We start from the raw sequence: 25702 nt of genomic DNA, 5'->3' as shown, positions 1-25702 counted from the left end.
CTATGGGGAAAATTCATGAAAACTGGTTTGGAGCACATGTCTTGAGAGGGCAGGAATGATGATCAACTGGAAGAGGCAGATCACCAGAGAAACTTCGACGTCAACTTGGAATTTGGTGTTTCAGACGTGATCGTGATTCTCGTTGACTCCAACGCAGGCTGTTACCATGGTAACAATGGTATGATGAATAGTGGGTTAGTAGATGAATGTAGGGATATTAAGGGGTGTAACTTCATTAAAATCATGTCATACATCAGAATTATGGGTAAACCCTACGATAAAGCAAACAATATTTTTAGAAAGTTCTTTATGAGCTATCCAGCCGTCTGTTTTCTCTGTCTTTCGTTCCTAATGTTTTTTTTCTTACTTAATTTGTCTTGCTCATGTACACTGTATACTATGTATGCGTTTATATAGTTCTTTTTATGACGGAAATAAAAAAACGAAACGAATGAGCGATTGGCATCGCAATGTATTTTTTTCATCGAAGTTTTTTTTTAAGGATGTTAGAAGTACAGGGTGTAGTTTGAATTGTAGCTGTTCTAAACGTATTTTGTGAGTCATTGTTAAATTAATAATATGATTTAGACTGAGCTGATAACGATGCATTCCCTCTCTCTGCCCATTAAAAAACCATAAATAAAACTGTAAACTATTGCACATCGACAGTATCCTATGATGATCCCCCCCCCCACAAAAAAAGAGATGAATAAAAATGAAAATAAAAGTTTTAAAAAACATCAACAACAACAAAAGAATGATCACAACCAAACGAACAGGCAGTCAGGTTGATCGCATCAGTGCAGGATCGATGGTTAAGATCGTTCAGATCCCACATCAGAACTCAAACAACATTACACCCCATATACACCGATGAGAGCGACACCGGACCGACATCTGAACGAATGAAAAATTGCATTATCAAGAATCGCTAAGTTTTCGATCATCGGTCGGTTCTGGGGTTCGGTCTGGCGGTATGACAGGGGTGTAATACCCACGGCAACACCACCAAACCAAACCCAGCCCGACTCGAAACCGACCGATTCTTCACCATAGGGTTAATGTAATTTGTTCGGTCTCTTTTTGGTCTCGTGCCGCTCTTGTCGGTGTAACTGGGGCATAACAAAATTCACTACCAACACCAGGCAGTGGCAAAGATTAGGAACATGTCCATGCGATGAAGGGGTGAGGTCAGTGATTCAAATCTCGTCCAGCGTTCTCGTGTGTCAATACCTCCTCAACTCAAACCATTCCTGTCTTACTTGTTGTACAGAATTAGACCCGGTGTCCAGATCTTGTGAGACGGTAACCTTACAACCGTGATATTCTCGTAATCGGATGGAAGCCATTTGAACCGATAGTCAATCCATTGCTGCTTTGAAAAGAAATGATAGTGTCAAGCCACAATTCTACCGAAATAAAATCCAGTACTTATGGACTGATATTCTTGAAAGCAGCCTAAATCTAGCTTAGCCCACTGATCTAACCTGCCTTATTGAGCGCCTAAGTTCCGTATACAAAGCAGATCAACAAGTCTTATTGATCAAGTAACAAAAGAAAGTAGTTTCTGAGTGACAAGTTTTGCATTGCCAATAATTACAGCCTACTTTGGTTTGGTACCGGATGCAGAAGGTGGCCTCGGCGCAAGGTTCAGTATATATTATGTTAACAAACGTAGAAAAGATCAAATTTATTTGACCAAGTATGAAAAGCCAGAATGTAGTTTCAGAAATATTTTTTTCTTCATCGTCATCAATTACAAAACTACTGTAGTTTGTTCAAGGATGGCAGGATTGACAATGGACGCGCCGTGAATCGGTGGACTCACTCTATGCACTTATAGCCGGCGTTTAAACCTGGCTTAAACTTAGGCGGCTTTCAAGAATACGGTCCTTCTTAATTACACACGTATACCCCCAGAGTTGTAAGGGGGTAATTAGAGCATGCTTACTTGTTGTACAAGACCAGATCAGGGGTCCAAATCATTTTGGAGGGAACGCGGAGAATGGAGATGTTGTCGTATTCCGCTGGGTTCCACTGAAGCTTGTAATCCATCCATAACTGCTCAATACAGTAAAAACAGCACAAGTTAATCACGGGTTTAATCCTTTTCATTTAAAAGGCTTCCGTTTCAAATTGAAACTATTCACAAAAAGATAAGGTGTATATGTACATAAGTCATGGTACATAGCAAATAGCCATTTTAACTGCTGAAAATTAGGAGTTTGAATATTTTGTAAACATGTTTTTTGTTTTCTAAAGTTGACTAAGACTTCTTTCATTTCTGCATATTTTAATAAATACAGATTAAGAAAACATAAATATTCTAGGAATGGAATTACACAGAAGATTTTAAGTAATTTTAAATTATCTTCAGGGGTTATCAGATGTCGGTTATTATCCGGAAAGGCGGTCATTTCCCACGAAATACAAATCCTAGGCACCGTGTTTAAAATATCAATACGAGGAAAGACAAACCAAACCAAAAACAACTCGCAACGGAATTCAATCAACATTACCTGTTTGAGCCAAACGTTGGTTGTCATAATTTGGTTCTTTTCGTCCTGCAAGAAGAGTAACAATTAGAAAATAATAATTAATTTACAAATTTCCTCTTATTTCTATAGGTGTGCTAATAAATTTTCAATTGACTGCTGGATCCACCGGATTCTTCATCTTTCTATGCTCGTACTCAACTATCTACCACATTAAACCATCCTCGTAATTCCTCGAATGCTCTGAATAACAAATTATACTTGGGCAGAAAGTGCAAAGTTCTCTGAAAACTTTGAGTCCCTTATCCGGCTCATGAATAAGAGCGATTTGATGAAAATAATCACTGAAGTCTGTAAATTGGCGAGGTGAAGTAAAATCTATGATCACTATTTCCGTGTATATTTTGGCAATTTCTTTTAGATTTTATTTAAGAAGAATAAATTCACATTGGTTAATTTAATATACATTTACCTTTTCAGGCTATGAAAGAGTGGGAGAGATAAATCATTGGTTCCAATGTGAAAAGGAGGACCTGATTAATGTAGACCGTTAGAAAGCCCTGAACTGCAATGGGATAGGTGTGCCCGCATGCCCGCCTATATACCGGTCACTAGTTTTTTTAGAAGGTGCCCGCTGCCCCGGGTAACGGGCCGTAAAAATAAATTTTTCTGAGATCCCCATAGGTTTACGAGTAAAAAGTTTCTTTGAGCGAACGCGGATACCTTACAGTGCTTTTTGTCTGCGATCGCCGAATGATCGTAACATTCAGGGAACTTTCAAGCGAAGATTTACAGACAGTGTCTCAGATTTTCTGTGATGTTTTAACCAGTCATTACTCAAGAAAGGAATAAGGTAAGAATACTTCGTAGATTTGTTTGTCAATTCGGTATATAAATGATATATCGACTGCTTTAATATTCGAAGTATAGCTGTTTTTATACTGGCTCTCGGGGACGTTACATCTTGATAACAGCGATGCCTCTCTTAGCAGTCAATATATCTATAATAACTCATACTCACCACGTCGATGAGTTGGGACATTGTTAGTCTAAAGTTGACATCTAAGACCTCCGAGTTGTTCTCGACTGGTCGAATCAACCTGTTGTACTTGTAAAATAGTTTTGTGAAGAGTCGCTCCTCAGCCTCTGACGATGTACATCCTATGGTAGGATGACAAAATATAAAAGATAGAATCAAGAGAGATAGATAAAATAAGAGTTTATTTAAAGAAGAATTAAAACAAATATTTCACATATCTAAAAAAGGATGACCCATTCAAGAAAAATGTGTTTTAATGGGGTCTTTGAAAAAGCTACATGTACACTAAATTTGAATAAAAAGATACTGAAACAACAACATCTTAACCAAAAAAAGTAGACGGTTTTATATAACATGTAAACAGACAATATGAAGTTAAGGGACATTCCATATATGAAAAATATACCCACAATAAATGGCTAAATATTTAGTTCAAGTCTATAATAATTGATACAAATACTTTGAAAAAAAATGTATCTAGATGATTTGATTGTAGAGTATCAATTCCCTCGTTTCATTATTTGAGAATTATTTAGTCCGCATCTAAATTCCGCCGAATCCCCTGAACGTCTAATAACAAGTGGATATAATGATGAGAAAAAGAGGGAAGGGAGAAGGCAAAATGCGATTCTTTTGTTAAACTCAAACGGGATGTTTATCACAATAGGAGATGATACATTTAAATTTTACCAAGGCATTTATTCATGATGATCACGTCATCAAATTGTGCACCATCCTCACTACAATCAATAAGGCCTACTTAGTACACGTAGAATTCGTGTTTATATATATCTTGATACTTTTAAAACCAATGTAATAAAACAAGTCATTGCATTTACAGCATTCAAGCTATTTTATAGTAGCTTAATACAGACTTTAAGAAATAAATTGTGCTTTGACGTGTGATACTTTGGGTAGAACATTATATCGAAGAAGAATAATATGCGTATTTCATATATCAACAAATATTATAAACCAGATGAGATAAAGTAAAATGGACATCCAGAGACAATTTCACCGATAGACTGATGCCTCTTGTCTGGAATAAATATCAAATTCCCTGGTTCTTAAAATATGCAAGTGAGCATTGTGATCGAAGCAAAACCACATTCCTTGACTATTGTAGCCTTTTGATGTAAATGCGTTATCAAAATATCCTAGATAGGATATACAAATTACAAAGAGACCCTCTTGCCGTCCGAAAATGGTATGGTACTTTCCACAATGTTGGTTGTTGCATATTTCAAGAGGGGGGGGGGGGCACGTATTCGACCAATCTCTTATGCCTATGTGCAGAAAGCAATTGTACATGAGCCAGTCCCGAGAGTACATGCATGCTTTCTTCCCATCCTGCGTTGTTTTCATTCATAATCTCTGATCGATTATTTCCACTGTTGGGCATTGATTTATTTGTATTCGCCTCAGGTCACTACGTAATATTCCTCTCGCAATTTGGTTCGTCTGCAGGACTGCAGAGCTCAGTCGCTGATATCATACTACGAGCGTTCTGCTCACCCTCTTTATTCAAGATCAAGTTCTCTCTATATACTAAGTATTGTTGTGTACTGCAAGGTTCTGGAGTCATCAAAATTATAAAAAATGTGGCCCAGTCTTGGTAAAGTAACAAGCACTGCACACAGAAAGATGTATATGGGACTACACAAACGGTGCCGGAGCTACTTACCTTGATTTCCTTATCTTTCTATGTATGCTCATTTCTCAGCCAGTATATATTTTCTGCCGACATTGTTTGGCAAATGACATTTATTTGTAATTTTGAACATTCAGTGTAAGTTTCGTTTGATTCTGTGAGAATTCATTTTCTTTTTCTCACCAGAACTCAAGTTTATTTTAAAATTCATCTATAAAAACATCTACCATCAGCGTTATGTAAAGGTTGTTGCACACGATACGTTGCTTGACTGACGTAGCCTGTGATGCCTTGTGTGAGAGTGACATTGTACAGAAAGTAAATGCAAAATGCAAAATGCAAAATTACATCGAATTACTAGCGCATCCACTGATTACCGTCATTGCTTTGATTAGTGAATGAATAATTAGTCTACGTGATAATGTCATCGGATGTGACGTCACGTATGCAACGGGCATTACCTTAACAAGGCACAGCTACAATGCTTCATTCAACCTTTATTTTATATCATACATATTTACTGTAAATATATATGATATCACAAGCATCGAGTACAAGTTAATTTTTATTCGGTGCAACGTATAGCACAACAGTCTATGTACGTGTCCTCTGTAACAAATTGTGTATCAGATATGTCTGAAAACAACAACATTAATTTCATTCTCGTTATAGATCTTATAGGTGAAGAACAAGCATTGTTCATCTACGTCTCGTGAAATGACATACGTGAGATCAAGTCGCGGAGTTCATCAGCAATTGTTGCCAGTTTAAGGTGGATCACCAGTAGCATATATAAAAGAGCACTACCCATGTCTTGCTTTTTTAATTCCATTCTATTAGCGTTGACATTTCACTCCCAACAATCCGCATCTCTCTAGGCACACCACGCTGGTCAGCGTGCGCGGAATATCATCACTATACAGGGTGTGCCATAAAAAAATTACCGAGAAGCAACATCTCCATGCGCTAAGCATAGCTGATAAAAAGGATTCGTTTTTCAAAGTTGATGTGTATTCATGCAATTATTTTGTGAAAGAAATTATACGGATTATGATTGTCTGGAGAAATAGGAATGCTGGTTTACTAGCTGTATTTTAAAAATCATCACTATCTATAGAATTGAGTGGATCTCGCTGAAATCACAAAAAACATACTGTAAAGACGAAACAAAATGATGTGTTAATGGAACTACACAAACATAATGTGATCAACATATTGGTCCAATAGTTTCCATTCAGTTTTAATCATATCAAAAATATTAGAACATTTTCAAGAGAAAAAAGGTTTTGAAAAAATTGTCATCTTTACTGGTACTTGGCCTTTTTTTAAAGACTGAAAAGGGTTAATAATTTCGTTAAAAAGACATTTTTCTTAGACAATGTCGATGTCAGCACCCCCCCCCCCCCCCGCGCTACCCACCCGAGGCTAAGCAGAGGAGGTGGATACAAAATAGTTCAAGGATTCGGGAGTGTCTGTTTGGTGAAAAGTATCAGAATAATGAGAACCGACAGAAGCAGGGCATTGTCATTTATTGTAAATTAGGTTGCATGTCTGATTTCATTTAAACAGGCCACTCTCGGAGTGCAGTGAATTTCTGTCACAAAGTGAACTTCATAGGTTAAATAGGTTAGCCATTTAATTGGGCACCTGTATTTTCCGCGAAATGTGCCCCAAACGAGCTTTAACAGTAAACGTACTCATAAAGAGTTGTCCGCTTGCTTACTTTGTTCTCACATTTGAACTATTTTGTTTTTGTTATATATATATATTTGTTTTAATTTATGCCAATCTATGTTAATTGTCATTGACATGTATATTTTTTTAATTTTGCATGTTTTTATCTGTGAACTACATGTATATCGTAATTCAGCCATCAATGGCTGCGAAGATATATTTTGATAAACCTTGAATTGAATTGAATTGAATTTGTTCGTTACCTAAATCCAGACAAGTAATTATAAATAGTTCTCATGAAATGCCCAAGTTATATTTTTAAAAAACTATATGTTTTGTGATAGACATGTATGCACATTCTTAGCTCATTTTGTTTTCATGAAAAGTAAAAGGAAACTATTATTTTATGAAGTTGGCAAATTCATAGATTTTATCGTTTCTTCATGTTGGGTAAACTACAATTGAGTGTAGATTTCGAATATATTCAAATTACGTAACAATATCTATTTGCATCCTACGACTTTCTCATTTCTTTCCTGGGTCTGTAGTGTTAAATGTATATTAAGAACTTTCAATTTATATTGACACTGATGGGATTTGAACCCTGGACCCAGGTCAAGTTATCTATCCGCCAGACCTCGATACGATGTCATTATGCAAAGACTGTTAATGTGAGGTCAGACGCGTAATCCTTGCCACAATGGAGAGACTAGTAAGGTTTAGATATTAATCTGCATTACGGTTGGATCATAATGTACCCTAATCAATTGTACTCAAGAGCTTAATCGTTGCATTCGTAAACAGATAATTAAAATCTTCATGGCTATCTTTACTTAAAGTAACTTAAAGTAAATCTTTAATAAAAGTCGGTGTTTAACATTGTACATTTCATACGTATCGTGAGTAATTCCATTCCGCATAATGTCTACTGATTTCGATTAATTAGCATACATTTATATTTAACCTACATACTCTATCATAAAAATACACAACAGATACTCCTATTCTACGATGAATATTTGATATTTATTGGATGTAATTCTATTCCACATTCTATTTGTGTAATGATTAAACATTTATACCAGAACCAGAAGTAACGTCGTGTAAACGTCTGCGTCAGAAACGGATTTTGAATTTTAAAATCGTTTCGCCTTAGTTGCTGATGATGAATGTGATTACTAACTTGTTTGATATTTCTAATTTACACTTCCCCGACAGGATGGAGCGTTATGCCAATTCAGGTTTTTTTTCTTCACACACCTAAATATATCTGTATACCTGCGTCCCTTTCAATTAATTCATTATTCGGGTGCTGGTGATAGTTGCAAAGCATGAACATGCTACATTGTATTCTGAGACAGATAACCACTGAAAACTCGGGGGAAAAACAACAATATTATTCAAAGTATAATTGTTGATACGTCTATCCAGAATTACACTTTAATCGCCACAGTTTCCATAGGTTGTTTAAAGATGATAGAACATCCCTATGATTTGCATCTACTAGATGTATTAGATGTATGGATAGCATTTTTAAACGAACTGAATGATCATGCCCTTGACCTAAGAAAACACAAAATATATAAAGCTCGGAGCGCTCTGTATTACCGCAATCTCGCTGAAATAACACAATTTAAATGTAAATATACGTAGCAGCGTGTGCCTTAAGCCACGCGTGCATACAATTTCGTTATCACATAGTTTTGTGTTCCTTAACATAAAGAAGACTATAAACATGAAGAATCGTAAATGGTTGCATGGGGCTATACAGTATAGCGAGAAAATGATGAAATGGGATGACAAGTAGTAAGAGAATGAAAGATATTTCATTGTTCCTTTACCATGTTTAGCTTGTTTAAAATATTAAAATTACATGTTTCTTTCGATCTCTGTTTAATGTTCAATTCGCCTATTCTTTACCTTACTTCAATCTTCAAGTTTTGCACAATATCGATAGCTATTTTGCATAAGACAATTAAGAGCTTTTCCTTTCTGAGAAGGCAAGTGTCATAAAATTGGTACAAAAGGTTAAGTGGATTTTCAAATTAAAAAAATGAGACGACAGTTGATTGCAATTGTCTTGCTTTTACTGGGAGCTTTTTTCATAGAACATCTGTATTAAGGCGCCAAAATGTTTTAATGTCAGATTTCTATGTGAGGTAGTCCATCATGGCCGGCATCATGAAAAGTACCATAAACATCATGTTGGTTATAAGCTAAACCTGTTATCGTCCAATCGATAGATCATGACACTCGGCGAACTAATACATGATATTCCGGAACAGCTCTGCCTGCTTTTCGTCATCCATCACCATCGTAATTTCTTCTTGTGGGGTTATGACCAAGTGTGATGTAACAACAGTGTATGACATGGTGTAAACCTTCGCTTTCATTAGAAGCATGTCTGTTTGATTTAGTTTAAAATGATTGTGACAGTCATCCCCCGCAGTAGAACTCTCTCATTTCATGCCCAAACAATGTGATTCCCAATCAAACGAAAGGGCTCTACAGCAGCTTCAGTATCATATCACTAATCCAGTCAATGTATTACATGTGTGGAAATATTTCTATTAGAAATGACATGACTGTCACGTCCTAACAACAGACATCTTGTTTGTAAATGTGACATTTGATTAGGTATGAGTAACATGGTTGATGTTCTTAGTACCGAATCACTGAGGAGGGGCGTTTCCGAAATTGTGACCCATGCATATACCGGGCATTATTTAAGGACATCCCCGAAACGAAGACGATTCTGATGGCGACATTATCCCTCCCCAATCTCTCATTTCCAAATACTCATGTTGTTCTGTTTTAAGTGCCGATTAAATGGAGGGGGTTCGAGGCCCCCTTCCTAACCCTTTCTCTACGCCATGATAGCCAGTGAGTATTGAGGGACTCGCCGCAGAGACGCGGAATCTCCGAAGGATATCGGAACACCCCGGGAGATTTTATTTACCAGGAATAAGACGGACGCATGAGTCAAATGCTAAAGTGTCATGTTAATTAAACATGGCGATATATGCTTGCCTGTGGGAAGCATGTTGAATGTTCAGGGCTCTTACCAGAGGAAATTCCAACATCGCAATTGTATGAATTATGTCAGCCATTCTTAAGCTGCACCGCTTTTCTTCTATTAGTCGATGATCTATCCAATTTTATTTTAGACGAATGGGTTTGAAAATCATATCGAAGATGCTACATTGCTATATATTACAAGAAATTAAAATAGAGGGTAAACCAGTGTTTGTTTGTGCAAGTAGTCAAAGATGGCGATTATGAATGATTATTGATGGCCTAAAGTTTGAAAGCGAGACAGTTTTTATGATTTTCATTTGGTAACTAGAAAATTATATTTCAGTAATGGTGTTTTCTGACAAATAAAATAAAATTGCAGTCTTGTCATCTTCAATTGTAACAAAATATAAATAAGTAATTAAGGGATAAAGTAAGATAAAGAGAGATAACAGGGGGTAGACGGAAAGTAAAAGAATGGTGAGACAGCTACAAAAAGAAAGATATTACTTAAAAGATATGTATAAGCTCAAGTCTGTTCATGAAATTTTTGTGTGGTTTTTATTTTGTTTTGCTTTTACTTCGATACTTAATTCGCAATTCCAGTTGCATTTGATTCAACATTCTTGTTAATATTATATGAGATAACAGTGTTAATATGACCGACAACAATACCGTTTTTGTAAGTAGGAAAATATACTATTTCCTCACATATCTCGCTGCTTGCTACATTGTAGAACTAACTTACCAATTTATGCGCCTCATAATAACACTACATCATTATCTTTTGATAACTATATACCAGTTGGTCGGCAGATGGTAATAGAAAGGTGCAAATTGTTTATGTCACGTTGCTCTGGCACGGTGGGAAAAACATATTGTGATATATTTTCCGGGATGGAAATTCGGGATGGAAATCAACATTTCTGAAAGATGTAATCTTTCATATAAGATTAAAAAGAACAAAAGGTGTAATTTTAATGAGAATTCGTAACAGCTCATATGAAATTCATGTTTTTGTGCATAAAAGGTGCCACGATAAAAAATAATGAAATTATGACAAAAAAGATGTTACGAGCTCTCTCTGCAGCAGGGGCGAGTGGGGGGAGGGGGTTAGGGTTGAAACATTCCTTCGGTCAGTGTACATGACTTTCTTGTTTTCAAACAATGAATTTATTTAAAGAAATATTCCCCTTGTGATGTGAAGATTTAGATTGATACCATCATTTAAATTAGATCTATGTATTTCAAATTATTGTCTATTCGTGTGTGTTTTTTGCATCACCCGGTGTTGCACTTCAAAGTTTTCTAGACTTACATTTTGTAAAATATGCAATTGACCATTTGGTTGAAAGGTAAATACGACAAATCTATTTGTTCAGAATTGTTTGGGAAATGCATAAGCGTAAACTAGGGGGCATCCGGAACATTTTTATTCAAGTACAAAACAATCGACTAGCAAGAAATTGTATTCCCGTCGTAATGGACCTCCACACTTGCTGTTAGATCACGTGACATGTTAAGGTTATATTTGGTATATTGGTTGTGCCTTTAGTAATGAAGTTTGGTACCCTGGACGCGAGGTAGAAAGGAAATGAAAGCTACGGTCTGTAATCTTACATTGAACCCTCTCTCTCTCTCCCATGCCCGCTTATAAAGAAAAAGGAAAGAATCTATTTAACTAATCCAATGACGTCACTACAAATGTTTCGCCATATATGCGGTGCGCTATCGGTCATTTAGTGTGTTTGGGATATAGACGAAGGCAATGGGGTTTTGCTCGAAGCGTCGTGGATGAAACAATCAAAGGTAAATAAGAAAAGTGGTGTGTCTTGTGGAAACATCTTGCAAACGACCATGCTCTATTACTTTCCAAGGTTGAAGAAGTCCGTAATGGTTGTCTAACGATCGCCTCCTTTTCTGAAACGGCATGCACGTGTTTCGAATATTAAAGGTAGCAACATAATAGTTGTCGGCCACTACAACAGTATATTAAATAGACCACGCAGATATTATCCTTCTTGCGTGTCTTGGGTGTTTTTTGTGCGCTAGGTCTTTCCATTAAATGTGACTAACTATTAAGGGTATATTGTATAGCCATTAGTCCTTTCTTTCTAAGCTCTATCTATAATGGTTATTCGACAGTATCTATCGAAACCCAAAACATATAGCTCTTTCTATCACATAGTGGTGTATTCACCATTGAGGGTGTAGCCGGTATGACCACCCATTCGTTTGAAGGACCATGACAAAAAATCAATACAATTTGTTTAGTGTGTCACGGAACACGGCTGATAAGGGCAGGATCCGCCGCCCCCTCATTATCAATTTTTGGATACGCCTCTGTCATAAACCATTCATTTAGTCCTGTAAAAAAAACATAAACATCTCAAAATCTAGTAAACTTTGCTTACCTTGTGCAAAGGCGAGGATCATGATGGCTACTAGAAAGGATTTCATGATCAAGCTGAACGTAGTTCCTGTTCTGCCCGGCCTATCTCCACTGGTCGATGTGTTTCGGCATATCTTTATTTGTTGGCCGCAAAGTGAGTCCAGCCCTGCAAGAACAAAACAATATGAGGCGATAAATTAAAGCATGTGTCGAACAGTAATCCAGGTAGTATATATTCCATGATACATTATATCCAGATGTATAAACCTATAGAAACACATTACTTCGAATTTTTTTCTCCAACATGGTATTATACAGGCGTGTTGTTAAGTATTCCATAAGATCCGTATGAAAAAGAAAACGACAGGATGTATGACATGGTCTATCATAGAGTTGCTCTCTGTGAAGATTTATCCATATTATGTAGTTGTACAGCGCAGCTTCGTTTGATTCAGAATGTTATCAATTTTAACCACTATAGCTTTTATGTCTGCAGTATACACACCGGCTTTCTAATGCAACAGTCACGGTACAGAAGTGATATTGGAACCAGTCTGCAGCGCCACGACGGTGGTCCATCATTGTACACAGTTTGAGGTTATTCTCATCAACGGTAGTGAGATGCGATCTGTCACAGCATCAACCGAGTCCGCTGATTCACCCAACCCCAACCTTTCTACGTCTTACGGGCACTCCCTTTACACATTCATTTATCAAGGCAATGCTCTTACGTCCAGAGACATAAGGGCGTTAACTCTGCGTTTCACTGTACCCGCTCACGCCCTTCTGGCTCCAAACAGATGTCGTCATGAGTGCTTCATTTCCAAGAATCTAGCAGGCAATGACGAGATTTAACCTTGACCCCGGTATGGTAAATTTCAAACTTGTTCCTATATAGAATTGCCATCATTAAGCATTTTGTCAGATCCAGGCTGGGATGGGGTGACTCAGAAATTATCAGGAAGAAGGCCGCTCGATCCTTATAGAATGATAGCTTTCTAGGCATTGACCTTAAATATTGCAGTGAAATGTATTTTAGCAAGTTCATGGAAGCCCTTTTCGAAAGAACAAACATAATTCTTTAAAAAAAAAAATCCTACACGAAAAAGCTGTTTAATGGCAACTATAGTTTCAAAGTTAATGTTCGTTTCTGTTATAGAGTACGACCACTACCAACTTGCTTGTTGTGATTAGAAAGAATGACACGGAATGCAAATTGCGATCCCATTAAACGGGCGCCTTTATTTGCACAACTCCACTTCATCCAATCGATATCAACAATCATCTGATGACTAATAATTACTTGTTACGTGGAATCGATTGCCAGCAAAAAACTAGTACAAGCGCTAGCATATATTTCAATGTGATTGAAGCTGTTCGTGTTCTTAACCTATCCCCTTTCGTAAAAGTACTACTCGGTTAAGTCACAGTGCTTGCATCTATTTATCCGCATAATCGTCTGCGTAGTGATATTCTTTCAATGACTCGACCCGTTAAAATATTAACATGGTCGCCATTTTGTATTGATTGATATCCATTAAAAGATCAGTCACTCAAGAAGACGAAGGAATTGTCTTCTGTCGTCAAATGAAGCGTCAAAAACTGTCAGACAAACAATTGCAGAATATCTATTGGGACTACAGAAAGGCAAACACCGTGAAGATGCAATGTATCTAAACAAAACGTCTGCAAGACAAGTCGATCATCTCTGGATTTCGATGCGCTTGGAAAGGAATGAGGCGTGTTTTTATGTCTTTTGAGGGAAGGGTGATCTATTTCTAATGCATCGATCAGTATCATTTGAAAACATTGGGAATTTGCTGGTTGAACAGTAGTGAAACGATCTTACAAAAAATAATCAATGCATATGACCTAAAGCGCAAGAGCTATGGGACTACAAAGTACATACAACGAAAAAAGTACTGTGACTTGGACAGAAGAGAAAATCAATCAGTAAGGATTTAACATATCAAAGACAGTAAAGTTTTTATTGCAAAACCATCTACATGTGTAATGAGAAATGGTATTATTTGTTTAGGATCATATTAATACGTTCATTTTTGCTTTAGAAAACTGGTACAAAATTGACCCACAATCATAAAATGGCGTTGAGACGATGCTAAGCAACTGTGCAAAAATGAACGGGAGGAATGAAACCTGCATCTAGGCCTACTATACCCTTCTCGCTTTTCAACCTTTACAGACTTGGTTATATAAATGATTGTGTTGATATTTTAATCGTGTAAAATCTCATTTCTAGTCGTTTTCGAATATTCTGGCAGTAAACCAGAAATTTATCACTTCACACTTCCCTTAAGGCGATCCTACAGTCACGTCTCGATCTCTCCATGCATGTGTGCTTCCATATGCCCCTCTCTTCATGGCTCGTGAACCCCTTCATCCCATAAACACGATAAAAGTCAAGGTTAGGAGGGTGTCACAAACCATCCATCCTGGCCCTTTCCTCTACAGTCTCAGAGGTCACGTGATAACCCACATATAACATCGCAAGGTGCGAAGAACATTTCCTGGGGGCCCGAACATTCTGCACAACATGGACTTCAATTTGGACGGCCCTTTTTTTCTTCGGAACAAAGACAAACCGGGAAGATTGAAAGGTTGCATACAGAATCAGAGACACTACATTTGTTTTATTCTAAAATTTTCAGAAACTTGATGTTTTCTTTGGTTCTCTTCTCTCAACGTTTGCCCTTCTTTCACATTACCCAATACAAGTTCAGAAGCAAACGTGCATGCGGTAAGAGAAAACTTCAATGTTGTGTATTCTAATTTGGAGAAGTTTACATCTTTTCGAGTCGAAACTCTGCAAAAGCACTTGGTGTTCCGCTCTGCCGCAGCTGCTCGTGGCTTCGATGGCAAATGATCTTCAAAATGGCAGTTGCCTCGTTCTTCATTTCGCACATGACTGCTGATTCCCTCATTAATGTTCCAGAATTCCGCTCTTTTCACTTCAATACCCATCGTGAATTGCTCTCTTTTTAGCACCTTTTTAGGATCGTGAGGGTTAAGGACTCATATCATCCTTTAAACCCCGACGATTTCGGTGAAAATTGAGTGTTTAATTACCGTGTAAATGTGAAATGATGATTATCATCTCAAGCAAAGTAATAAAGCCATTTGTCACGGTTTACTTTGAATTTTGAAATGTCGATTCGTAAGAATTGTTTCTTAGGATTGGAACTTGGCGTAATCCTTTTCTTTTGACGAGCATGAATTACAATCGAAAAATAGAATGTGGAATATAAGATGTAATGTAAGATGAAAAACGTGACGAGGCGGACCAAACACATTGGTCTATTGCCTTTTTTGCACGTCATAAAGATGCACCATGAGTACAATATTCACATTGCACATATTTATTAACGCAGAATAAACGAATTATGGGGCTGCTTGGTGATCAACATTATTGTTCAGGTGACATGTATTGATGTATTGATGAACTTATTTTGTATCTCTAAGGATATGAATCGTGTCTATCGACGAAACAGTCCACGCTCTTCACAAAGATAGTGCAACTTTTTAGACGTAATTTTACATCTGAATGGGTTGTATAATCGTTATATCCTCTCATCTCTAAGACTTGTTAATGCACTCGTTCAAAATGAATTATTAATGTTCGATTGAAAATAACGTGTATATAGATCCTGCCATATTATTTTGAAAATTGATATCAAATAAAGCCGTGTTTTCAACGGTTTTCATTGCACAAAAATACATTACATTTGAGCTGACATGATCTACAAAATACTGTTTCGTTTACCCACACTGTCGACAAAGCTGACTTAGCGAACTTAATTTCCTTGATATCACAATATAAATTCGAACGAACTGGATTCCTTTTCTTCACCATCTATACTGATGCTGATGGTGGTGCTGGAGAAATGGTTTTTGAGTCGATCAGCAAGGCTTGATCGCTCTTGCAGACTTCTATCTCTGGTTATGGCAGTGAAGAAAAGCAGTTGATAACCTAATTAAAGTTTCGATCCATTAGTGCTTCTTCCAGGATGATCGGTGATGACAGACAGGTGAGAATAGCTCTATGGATCATGAGAGCTGCTTAAAGGTATAGTCTCGAGTTCGGGTATTTTTCCTGGTTTAAAGGGAAGGATGAGTTAGTTATATTAAAGAGGATATATATTGTGAGCTTTTGAATTCATTGTACGTCAGTTTAGAGTGGTATCAAAATAAAAATGTTCCCTGAAAAGGAATTCCTTGAAATTCGAAATATGAAGAGAAATAGCTAAAGTTTGGTCAAACATTCATTCCACTTGTGTATATGTAGTCCCATTTACCCATTTCTGTGTGCAGTATATGTGCTTCCAGCGAGACTGAGTCACTTTCCTTTGATTTAGATGATTAAAAAAAGTACACAGGAATTCTCTTGTGCTACATGATAGACCTTTGCAAACTTTTTCTAGACAGTTTTTTTTTCACAATGTTATTACATAATTAACCTTAAGTTAAATTAATCTTGTTGCGTGAAAAAAAAACATCTATGGATCCATTGATTTTTCTAGTTGAATGAAAATAGTTCTGGATCATGAGATATGGTTAATGGTATTAATGAGTTCTCGAATTCGTTTTCTTCCATTAGCAGGCTCATAGCGACTGTCTACACAAGTTTTTCATGACACTTATTCATGTGTTAAATGACAACATTGATGTATTATGGTGTTGTGAGAATTTTTTATGCGAATCGAGTTTTGGAACTTGCCGATAATCCCATGAAGTTGAGAATAATCAGCTCCTACTGTATAATATTATGCACATTATTGTGGTCCGATGTATTCGTATGGCAGGATATCAAGTTTTTTATATATGTCACATGATAGTAGTAGTCCGGAATGTAATTCGAGAGAGTATAGTTGTTTTGTTTTAGAATCATTACGTACATTGTAACCACTGCTTAGGGAAATTTCTTTCATCAAGCAGTAACAGGCTGCCAACATCTTCAATCATCATCACTATCACCACTAAAAACGTTTGTAGTCACCGTGAATCTCATTATTGTAGATTAATACACTTTTTGACTAGCAGAGAATACAGGAATATGTACTGCATCTTAATAGGTCATGCAACCAGCTATACGATCTACGGAAGATGTTGACTGCTTGGATAGATCTACAGGCCAGGTGGTAGAAACAGCAGGGCGCCACCATCTGATAGCCTTGTCAGCATCCGCAGGGGACACATTGGGGCTAATTCGATACAGCTTCAAGGTTCTCATTCTTCTGATGAGCTGAGTTAAATCTTCTAGACAATGGATTTTGTCATCATAACCATCATGACCATACTCAAAGGCGTATCCAGCATAGGATGGAGCCCGTCGACCCACTACCCCCCCCCCCGCCCCCCTGTTTCAAGGCCTAGAAGATGACCATGAAATCCGCCATGTTTTACCAATTTCTAGATGCGCCACTGGAACACCCCCCCCCCCCCCTCCCTCCAGAAATAAAAATGTCTTCTTCTGCTATAATAATAATTAATTTTTTGTTTTCATTTACGGATTTTTAAAACAATTTACTAGAGAAAATGACATGAATGGAAAAGAAGGTTCACTTGTAACTTTACATCTGTAGATAATGAATAACATTAGGAAATGAGAATTGGAACATTTCAAGCACGTTAAAAAAAATGTGCATAAGAATCATACTTTTCGTTGCAAATGGCACATCAATTCCGTGTGTGATTGTTTATATATCATTCATGACTATACGATCAAATGTTCGTCATCAAACATTCAAGCTGATAATCTATCGAATACCGTTTAATCAAGAACTAGCTGATGATGACAGGTTCATTTGAATAAAGACAGTGTTGTCGTTTCACGGACTGATCTTTATTTAGTTTTAGAAGAAAACAAGAGCTAAGCTGACCTGGCAGAATCTATTGAGTATTGACCAGTGTACACAGCCAGGGTAGCTGTATTTCCTTCGCATGCAAGGCAAGGGCAAGCATGTGAGTATATATAGCGGTCATCATAAGCATTGCATACTAGGAGGCCTGGCTAGCGGGCCGACAGGGCAGCGTAGCGTTCGAGGTGGATATTCAAATCAAACAACGTCATTTCGATCGGCTCTGCTCTATACGCGGCCAATGGCAGCCAAAAGCGCGAGATTTCCGCGCCCCATATCGATCACTTTGGCCCAAAATCTAAACATGTGTCAGCCTACGTTAGACAATACATGCATGCACCTTGTTTGTCGCTTGTGGTTTTCCTCCGTTTCTTATTTTTTAATCACAGGCCTTACACACTCAAGATCATGAACATGCAACGATTGGGTATATCCGGGACTGAAGCAGACAAACATGCCAAGAGCTACTATGGTGTGTGTGGTAAGGAATATGAAAAAATGGTGGTGTTGTTGGAGTCCAACTGTTTCCCTTGTCATGCTAAGCCCTTTCTAAATCAAATGAACTTATTGCATCAAAACTAAAGCACACATTTTCATCAGAGATAACGAATCTAAACCAGTAGGTTAATTTTTTTTTTATACATAATGCTTTTACATGCCTTAATCTTACAAGGGATTAAAACAAATAGGCTAACACCCCCCCCCCCCCCATCCCAGAGTCAAAGGCCCTCTATAATGATCTCTCTTAAAAGAATAATTTAGGTCCTACAACCATTTTAAATTTTCATGAATATTGTGCCAAGACACATGTACATGTACATGCATGTAAGCCTCACCTTTGAACATAAAAAGGTCCTATGTTTATCTAAATCTTTTGACTGACCACGATCTAAATAAACATTACTTTATAGGAATAACTTTACAATACATGGAATTACACCACCACGAGACGTTTGAAAGTGGTACATGTTACCAACTTTGTTATGCTTGAAACAAAAATATATTATAGGTTTATGTAAGGTTAAACGACCTTTCTCCGCATTCATTCGTGTCAAAGAACAAAAGAAATCATTACATTTATCATAGATTTTTCATTATTAACAGCCTCAGGGTGATCGAATGTTAAAATACATTGCGCAATTCGTTCGTCTACCTCACCACATTCCACTACATGAACTGTACATAACCCCCGAGCCAGGATCAGCATGCACCCGCAGAGCACTCAACGAGCACTCAAGATGGCCGCCATTATGTGTGTGCATAACAGAGGTTACACAAAAGGGCGAAATCAATAAACATCAGCTGTTATCAATAGCTCACTGTAATCAACAAAACACGGCCCATCTCTTCCTTGCTTGGACCAATGAATGGACACAATGAATCATACGATATGCTGTACATTAGGCATATTACTTGGGCAATACTGTTGCGAAACTTGTAGCAATATACATTATGTCGAAATTCAGTACAGCTACGTTTCATTAGTATAACCTCTGTATTACAATTTGTTTTGCATGTACAGATGATAAGCCAATGGCTACATTCACTTATTTTTTTTACATGTACATGTATGTAAATACAATACCCCAGTGATGATAGGTACATTGTAAAATATTCAAGTCTAGGACATTTATAAGCCAGATTACCAACCATTGAGAACTATATACAAAAACCAAATCGGCAATCATATTAAGAGTTCTCTATTGATAATCCACATTTACCAATAAGCATTCAAAAACTGCAATACAGCATAGGAAACGAGAATATTCTATCTTTGGTTGTAGTTGTTGTCTCGCCAAGAACATGAGATAAGATATTGAACAAATATTCGTTCGAGAATAACTCCCATTTTTTCTTGGAAAGCGCTCACCAGGTTGAAAAGGTAAAACAAAAAAAGGGTCAGAATCTAGTTTTTATGCACGAAATGGCAGCCATTACAAATTTTACTGTAAGAAGACAAAATTGCACATTTTAAAGTTTATTTATATGGAGAACACTCAAAGCAATGAGTGTTTAGTTTCAATGAAGTTAGGCTTATTCGCATACATAGTTCAACACACATCAACATAACCCTAACATATTGATTATCCTTTGGTATGTGAAGCAATATAATATATAAATCAACGTTCTCTGATATTACAAAAAGATTCCCAAATTTCTATTCTTACACCTAAAGTAAGTGTTTTTTACAGCGAAAAAATACCTAAAAGACTATAAATTGCCAGGTTAGGAAATGAATCTACAGAAATTGTTGATAACCATCCATTAACAAACCCACGACTCTGTGTTTATTTTAAATACAGCATTATTCGGAGATAGTACAGGCTAGAGAAATGAACAAGACATTAAATAGGGTGAGTTCAATGTCTTCATCTTCAGGTGATAATCCTCTGACGTATACTTTCCCAATTTCGCTACCTTGTTAACTGGAGCGTAACACCTCTTCCCAAACAGCCTAGTTCGATTACGATTCGAGATGCATTTCCACTGCATACAATGTATCTCACCCCCAAAAAACAAATTTATGACAACCTCACATCTTGGGTTGATCAAACCATATTATCGCCCTGAACTATTCTGTCATTTTTTAAGAATATAGCTTCGAGACAACGAGACTGAAAACAACTACATGTGGCTCTGAGATCTAAACGGTTAACAAAAAAAAGGGAGCAATCATCAACAAAGAGCGTTCGTTTCAGGGATGGATTACCCCTGAAGGTATACCACATGTGCATATGAGTACCTCCAGTGGCGTATCCCGAACTTAGCCTCATGAGGGGCGAAACATCTGCGCGAAGTTCCATCCATAAACTGTAGTTCAGAAAGGAAATTACTTTTTGAGGGCCCTGGTCCGCTTCCGGGGGGGGGGGGGGCGTCGCCCAAAATGAATTACCATGGAAAGAAAAGCAAGTCTTTTGAGAACGTGTCTTAAAATTTCATTAGTTTCGTGTGTAATAATTGAGAAAACAGCTACGACAATAGAAAGGAATGTGGCCACTTTATATTTTGCTGGATCTGAAATCTGTCAGGAGGGGGGAAATTGTCTATTTGTCCCCCCCCCCCCTCCCTCAAATACGCCAGTGCCCACCCCTGCCTACCAGCTCCATGGACATGTATCGGAATGGGTGCACCGACGTACATGGCATTTTACACCAAGTTAATCAAACCCTTCACAGGAGGCTGATGAAGCAGAAAGCTGCGATTGAGCCTAGCCTAGCTCTACATCCAGATTAGATGGTCCGTGCATGCTCCTCCATCAAGCTCGGCTCGGCGCGCTCTACTTGAGACGGGGACCTCTCCTTTTTCTCTCAAGCTGGTAATTTTCTGACACTTAATTTAGAGATATCTGACACTGAACAGACTTATTTTTTCTTCTTCTCCTTCTCTCTTTCTCCACCCATTCCTCTCTTGTAAAAAATTGACGAGGCGTGTGATCTGAATACAATACTGGTAAAGATTTGAGTCAAATAACAGTGATATGTTATATGTCGTGTAGAAGATTTTACTTTTCAAATTGCAATCAAACGTATATTAACTAGATTTTTTTTTTATGAAAAAAAGGATCCTAAATACTCCCCCTCCAAATGAGTTTAGGGTGGTAATGGTGAGCAGAGGTTATTGCATCCGTTTTAGAAATGATGTATGCTCGCGTTTTCCCCCACCCCTCTTGAAATAAAAAAATTATCTCTTCTTCTTTTCTTTAATTTCTAATACAGTGCACGTATACACAAGACTCTTCCAAGAGAATGCTATGTATATACTGTATTGGAATTTTAATATATGATGAGGCCTCACAAATTATATTTAATACAATAATTTATATTGTCACCATATCAACTGAAAAAAACAACATACCTGATATGATATTCATTATCATTACAGAACATGGTACACGTGCGGGGATGACAATGTTTTGTAAAATACCATGTTAACAGTGCTGGGTGTTACCCTATGACAGGGCTATTACCTGCTATTATAACGCTGTCCACCCCCCCCCCCCCCCCCCCCCGCTTTTAAAGTAGGTCATCACCCCTGTCGGGCATCATTATGATGGATTATCAGAACTGTGGGCTACATTATTGTGACATTAAATTACTAATTTCGACCATGCTGCCTGCATGCGATCATCTGTTTCCGAGTCTCATTTTGCCTCAGATTAATTCTCATTTAAGCATACCGGAAACATGCATAACGGGACGTCGCCACGCTCTCTCACGACTGAATGGGAACGTCATAAAAGGAGAATGAAGAGACTGAAAACTATGTTCTCGAACATTTCGGATCGCATCTTCTTCCATTGCCAATTTTGGGCTTTTGTTTGCCTTCCATCCATCTTACATGAATCGAATGTGCTCGGTTATAACCCGGCAGACGAATGACATTTAACACACTCACGACTCTCTAAGCCTGTGATAAACATTTAACTGTAAACAGGGGCGTATGCGGGGGTTTCAAAGCGTCTTTTAGGGGATAATATTGAGTGCCAAAGTGCTTAAGATTATATGTATTCCTGTCGGCTTCCTTCACATTAATACAGTGCGTATTACTATTCCAATCTCTCTTAATATTATTATAACGGTAACATGCTCAATATCAATTTCATTACTTGTATGTCATTCTTGCACATTGTTCTCCCCATAAAGTCTTTTACTCATTTGTTCACGATGGCATTTTGCTTGTATTTTTGTTAATGCCATCCTATCCTTGCACTTGTTTATATTATACTATTATAGGCCGTTTACTCACTTGTACACCTATTTTATTTTATTATTTTAGAAAATGAATGAACGTATGAGCTCATGGTCATGGTCATCACGAACAGCTTCGTCAACGATTATGGTGCATTTTGTTTGCCAGACAACAAGAACACACTGCTCAGAATAAGGAAACACCGCTGCGAATTCTTTTGGTTGTCCAGCTATGATGACCTCCAAAGGTCGTGAGATTACAGATAATGGGAGCATCGATACAATTATTGATGCATATTAATGATGAAATCGGAAAGTACCAGGGTCAGTGTCCCACCAAAAGTCAATATCAATTTCTATTGACGGATGGTCTTTTGCTAATCATGTTAAAGACGTAATTTAATTATTTAGGATTTCTACGCATGTATGGATAGGAGTGATAAACGGTACATTTTGAGGAAATTGCCAAGATAATCTTGTATCATAGGAATGCATACATCCTAAAATCCACATTAACATGATTGTCAAATCTTCTGAGAAATCAAATTAAGAACATTTCAAAATTATATCATATATTGTATTTCTTATAGAAATCATTTTCTGAATACAAAATACGTCATTTTCATGTTCGCACAGTTTAGTGGATGACGTACAAAGCTATCGAATAGCATGAGGTTGGTAGTTGTTTTAAAAAACAACTATTAATACAATTTGCAATGTACGATGGTAAGTGGATATCTCTGTAATCATAGTGTGACATCATACTTGTCTTGTGTTATTTTTATCTTTAATGCAACAACGATATATCCGAGATGACACACGTTGTGTAGCGCAATAATGACATTACTTTAAGGGGTGACTCAACCTATAATATATTGCCAATCTTCACTGATTACAAAACGAGCTTTGCCTTCAGAGGGATGATACGATTGGAACTCAGTCTCTTAGCTTAATGTTTCTTTGTCAGGGGGAGGGGTACAACATTTTAAAGGTTGCATATCTTTGTGACTTAGACAGTTCAAAAATAAACAATAATAGTGTTAGCCTTAAGGGTACATACTTTTACTGTCAATGTCGATGTAGAATATAAAATAAAATATCACCCTGAGCATTTGGGGACTGAGCAAAACCAGCAGCGAGCCACAGGGTAAAACCATGGACTTAAGTTTGTTGGCGCCACGACGATGGGTGCAACTCTGCATCTTAATTGGTTGCCGATTAACCACATTTCGTATATTTGAATTTTTGTAAAAGTTCTTTTCCTCATTTTTATAAATTATGCAGTGTATTATGTATTTCAATACAGCAATTTAGCCTGGATATGTCTGTTGCGATTAAAATCCCGTGCTTTATTATAATTATAATTCCACTCCCTACCGATGGCAGTCGACGGTAAGGAGTAAACGCCTAAAGAAGGGCTGAAGTGCGTAATTTTTCATGAATCGAAAGTTATCAACACCCCTTCAACAAAATATATCAGGAACAATGCCTAAATTTAAAAATACAATTCGAAACTCATCTATAGGGTACGAGCTACCATCTTCGGACAATAAAGATCCATGACATCTGGATATCACCGTTCGATGAGGAACGCAAACACGAGCCTTTATTAGGGTAAGTAGCATACATACTGGATTGTTTTACTTTAGGATTACACCATGTAGACAGTTTGCTCTAAATCTCGAGACAAACACGTTCAGGGCACTTGTCAGTTTTCTACATGCCGTATCGTGGGAAGATACAGACATTTGTTTTCGATTTTTTTTTTTCTTCTTCTTGATCTTTATAATAATTTCTCGTTGAATGTAAAACTGTGTTCTGCATTATAATGGTGTAGTGAAAATGATGTATGCCATGTATTTATGATCAGTGATTACTCTGTGTAAAACAAAATGTGTAGGTTGATTGCATCAATACGATATCACCTATCAAACATTGTCACTCTTTTTATATTTTCTAGAGGTTGTTGTTGTATTCAGCATTATTCGGTCATCGGTCAAATTTGCCTATTGTCACCAACTGTTGTTGAAATACTTAAATGAATTTGGAAACAACACACTTATGAGTAGTTTTTCCCAGATCTCAACTGGGTTTGTGTTTCTTCTTTGTAACTACAATCACATTTTTATATATTCTAACAAAAACGTAACTTTGAGTATTTTACTGACCAACGTCCCCGGTTGGTCGTGATTGTGACAGGGGTACTCAATATTATGTTTTAATACAAGAGGTCTGTCTGGTCATTTCATGATTAGTAACAATTACTGCCTTTCAATCAAGATCGATAGGGCATTATGGCAAAAACTAACATCGGACGTTAAGAGTTTTCTGCAACGTGTGCTAGTGAAATTATCCCATTAGCTTCATGAGTAATACAGTTCATGTTCATAATAGTTTTTTTTATGGTATGGTTTTGAAAAATGTGGTAAAATGAATATATGAAAGTCTGTTTCTTACTCTATTTTGAAACGAGAATATTATATTCATATTACGATGGGTTACTTCTTGTTCCAAAGGGAAGCTTACACCCCCTCCCCTTCACAAAGAGCTATTTTAAAACGGTGTATGCTATACCACAATGGTGCATTTTTTGTTAGGGGTGGTGGAGCCCTAGAGCCCCACCTCCCTTACCAGGGCCTAGGCATAATGACAAATATTTGTGGATGCAATGGCATCATCTTGTCTGTCGATGCCTAGGTCTTAAAGGGTGTAATCAAACGAACAACTGGAGACTAGGAGTGTTAAGGAATATCATTTAAGTTAATTATCGGGGGTCAATTATAGGTTTCCAAACCATGTGTGAATAGATAAAGTTTGAAATATCTAATCAGAGCTGACCAGCAGCATTTTATCTGTTCAGAGTCGGATGGAC

At 37.2% G+C, this 25702-nt stretch overlaps 1 protein-coding gene across 1 annotated transcript in view; it reads right to left on the bottom strand.

The window, feature by feature from the left end:
- The window catches only part of LOC581710 (neuronal acetylcholine receptor subunit alpha-3), a 33148-nt gene that overhangs the window by 6165 nt on the left and 1281 nt on the right, over positions 1 to 25702 (bottom strand). Inside the window, exons 2-5 of the mRNA XM_781697.5 lie at positions 12289 to 12432; positions 3517 to 3656; positions 2520 to 2564; positions 1952 to 2061 (exon numbers count right to left, since the gene is read on the bottom strand). Coding sequence (XP_786790.3) covers positions 1952 to 2061; positions 2520 to 2564; positions 3517 to 3656; positions 12289 to 12432 — 439 coding nt within the window. The remainder of the gene's footprint in view (positions 1 to 1951; positions 2062 to 2519; positions 2565 to 3516; positions 3657 to 12288; positions 12433 to 25702) is intronic.

Source organism: Strongylocentrotus purpuratus, unplaced genomic scaffold (assembly GCF_000002235.5).
Source record: "Strongylocentrotus purpuratus isolate Spur 01 unplaced genomic scaffold, Spur_5.0 spur5_scaffold_9, whole genome shotgun sequence".
NCBI classification, from domain to species: Eukaryota; Metazoa; Echinodermata; class Echinoidea; order Camarodonta; family Strongylocentrotidae; genus Strongylocentrotus; species Strongylocentrotus purpuratus.
The sequence above is the reverse complement of the archived record's forward strand: the minus strand, read 5'-3'. Positions and strand labels throughout refer to the sequence as shown.